The following is a 2,490-nucleotide window of genomic DNA, read 5'->3' on the forward strand; positions in this document are numbered from 1 at the left end:
CTGTAAATGAATTTTGGGAGTATCACCGTTTTAACAGTATTCAGTCTTTTGACCCATGAACACAGAATGTCTTTCCATTTATTTAGATTTTTAAAATGTCTTTAAGTGGTGTTCTTTTGGATTTCTTTTTATCTATTTTTTTCTACTCCTAAATTATTTTATTTCGTTAAGGATCTGGTTTATAATCCAGCTGGGACAAGAAAATGAAAGAAGGGCACGGTTGAGATACATTTGGTTGAGACACATTCTGTGTTCTAAATTATATCTGGAGGCTTCATTGTGGTGCCAAGAATGACTTGTCTGAGCATTCTTAAACCCTAGATCAGATTACCACCAGGCAGTATTGTAACTCCATTCTTTGAAACAGTTTGAAAACAGAAGTATTGCTTATCTCTCTTGGGCTGTTCTGATTCTGAGAGGTAAACCAATTAACTTTTGGGAGCACCAGATAACTCCAGGAATTTACCCTACTTTAAGTTTTAGAATTTATCTTTATTTGTGTCTTTGAATATATTTAAAATAAAAAGAATACCGAAAGGCTTATAGTGACAAGTCTTCCTCTTATCCCTATCTGCATCTACCCAGTCACCCTTAAAAAATTTATATATCTTTCTAGAATTTGTTTATATATATACCAAATATGAATATATTATCCTTTAATCTTATCAGAGGACAGACTCCATGCTAATTGAGAGTTTATAAGAAATTATAGTAAGTAGGTTTTACACAGAATTTTAAACTAATCAGCACATGATCAATTTGGGTATTCATCTTAGTATAAGTGGAAATGTCTCCCTTAAATGAGTTAGCAGAAAGTTTTCTTCTGCACGCCGATAAAATTCTCTTATTTCATGACAGGGAGGCTGTTTGAATCAGGGTTGAGCACCCTCTGCGTAAGAGATTCTGGCAAATACCCACATGATGGGACTGCTTGTCAGAACCTCTTGCTGCTTGTAAGAAAATACCTAGAGCATAGGTTTGTTCTTGACTGAAGTCATGGGCAAATGCTCTACGACTCTGGCTGAATCCCATACCAGATTCAGATACAGTGTATGTTCTATACATATTCCTCAGCCTAAATCATTATGTTTTTCCTCTGTGTATATAAAATTTTTCAATGCAAATTAACTTATACCTCACTAGAAACCTAAAAAAAAAAAATTAAATGTCAAGGTTTATGGAAGACAGAAATATTGGCAAAATATACAGCTTTTAAAAACATTTTCATCATAATATGCACATCACTTCATTTTCATCCCAACCCATATTATTAATTTACTTTTCTTTCCAAGAAGCTGTCTATTAAAGACATGGCCGACTTTCCTGTCCCTACCCAAGATGTGACTGGTGATGACAAACAAGGTATGAAAAGAATGAGTTTTCTCCCTTTGGGAACATTTTCTGTGTATTTAAAAAATCTATTTCTCTTGGAATGGCTGGTTTCTAGAGTGTATGAGGACTGTTCTCAGTATATGAACACATTTGGATGGATTAAGTTGTTCAGTTGTTGTCACTGAACTATAGTTCATAAAGCAGTAATGAGCTTGAGTGTCCAAAGCCTTCAGTTACGGCTTTGTACTCACAGCTGATCCTCAGGCTACTCTGACACCTTATATTGGAATCTGGCCATACTAATTAGGAAATGACTGGAAGCTGAATGGTTTGAGAACATAACATCTTGTATTGACAGGTGTGATCCCAGAATATCAATATAAATGTACATTTGCACACAGATCTAACCGTTGAGGAAGTTACCTTCTGGAGAGAGAGTTTCTGTCCCTGGGCTTTATTCTCTGTGACTTTGTGGGTGTTGGGCTGTGATGTGGAGCCTTATCTTACTGGGTGGGTGAGAGCATTGCAGCACAGTGTTGCTTGTTATAATTAGCATAAAGCACAGGAATGACTTGGCTTGGCACTGTCTAGAAGAGAAGGAAGAACACCCTACTTCCTCCCATGCTTCTATTATAATGCTTTATAATCGATCGAGTCCTTCCTCGTGCACTGCATTATTCAGTCCTCACAAAATTGAATGGAGGCTGGTATATTTTATCGCCTAAAATATATAGATGAGTAAACTCAAGTTCAGGCAGTATGAATCATTTATTCAGTAAGAAAAAGAGCAGTGGTAAAAACTAAGATTTTCTAATTCTCAAGCCAGTATCCCTTCTATTGGACTGTAGCCCACCAGGCTCCTCTGTCCCTGGGATTTCCTAGGCAAGAATACTGGAGTGAGTTGCCATTTCCTTCTCCAGGGGATCTTCCCAACCCAGGGATCAAATCCAGATCTCCTGCATTGTAGGCAGATTCTTCACTGACTGAGCCAACAGGGAAACAATTACAATAATTGCACGCTCTCTATTTCAGTGTTTGATCAGGACGGACAGGCAGACCTGGACATTGTCTTTAGCAGCAAGCACTTTGATAACTCTCTTTACTAGTGGATCTTAGCCTAAATGTCCATTGGAATAACCTGTGTGTGTGTGTGAAGTT

The 2,490-nt window shown here is 37.3% G+C and overlaps 1 protein-coding gene across 1 annotated transcript in view; it reads left to right on the forward strand.

The window, feature by feature from the left end:
• The window catches only part of REPS2 (RALBP1 associated Eps domain containing 2), a 162,226-nt gene that overhangs the window by 48,511 nt on the left and 111,225 nt on the right, over positions 1 to 2,490 (forward strand). Inside the window, exon 6 of the mRNA XM_010842275.1 lies at positions 1,293 to 1,362. Within this exon, the coding sequence (XP_010840577.1) occupies positions 1,293 to 1,362 (70 nt within the window). The remainder of the gene's footprint in view (positions 1 to 1,292; positions 1,363 to 2,490) is intronic.

The sequence above is a fragment of the Bison bison genome, unplaced genomic scaffold (genome assembly GCF_000754665.1).
Source record: "Bison bison bison isolate TAMUID 2011002044 unplaced genomic scaffold, Bison_UMD1.0 scf7180017864174, whole genome shotgun sequence".
In the NCBI taxonomy this organism is placed as follows: Eukaryota; Metazoa; Chordata; class Mammalia; order Artiodactyla; family Bovidae; genus Bison; species Bison bison.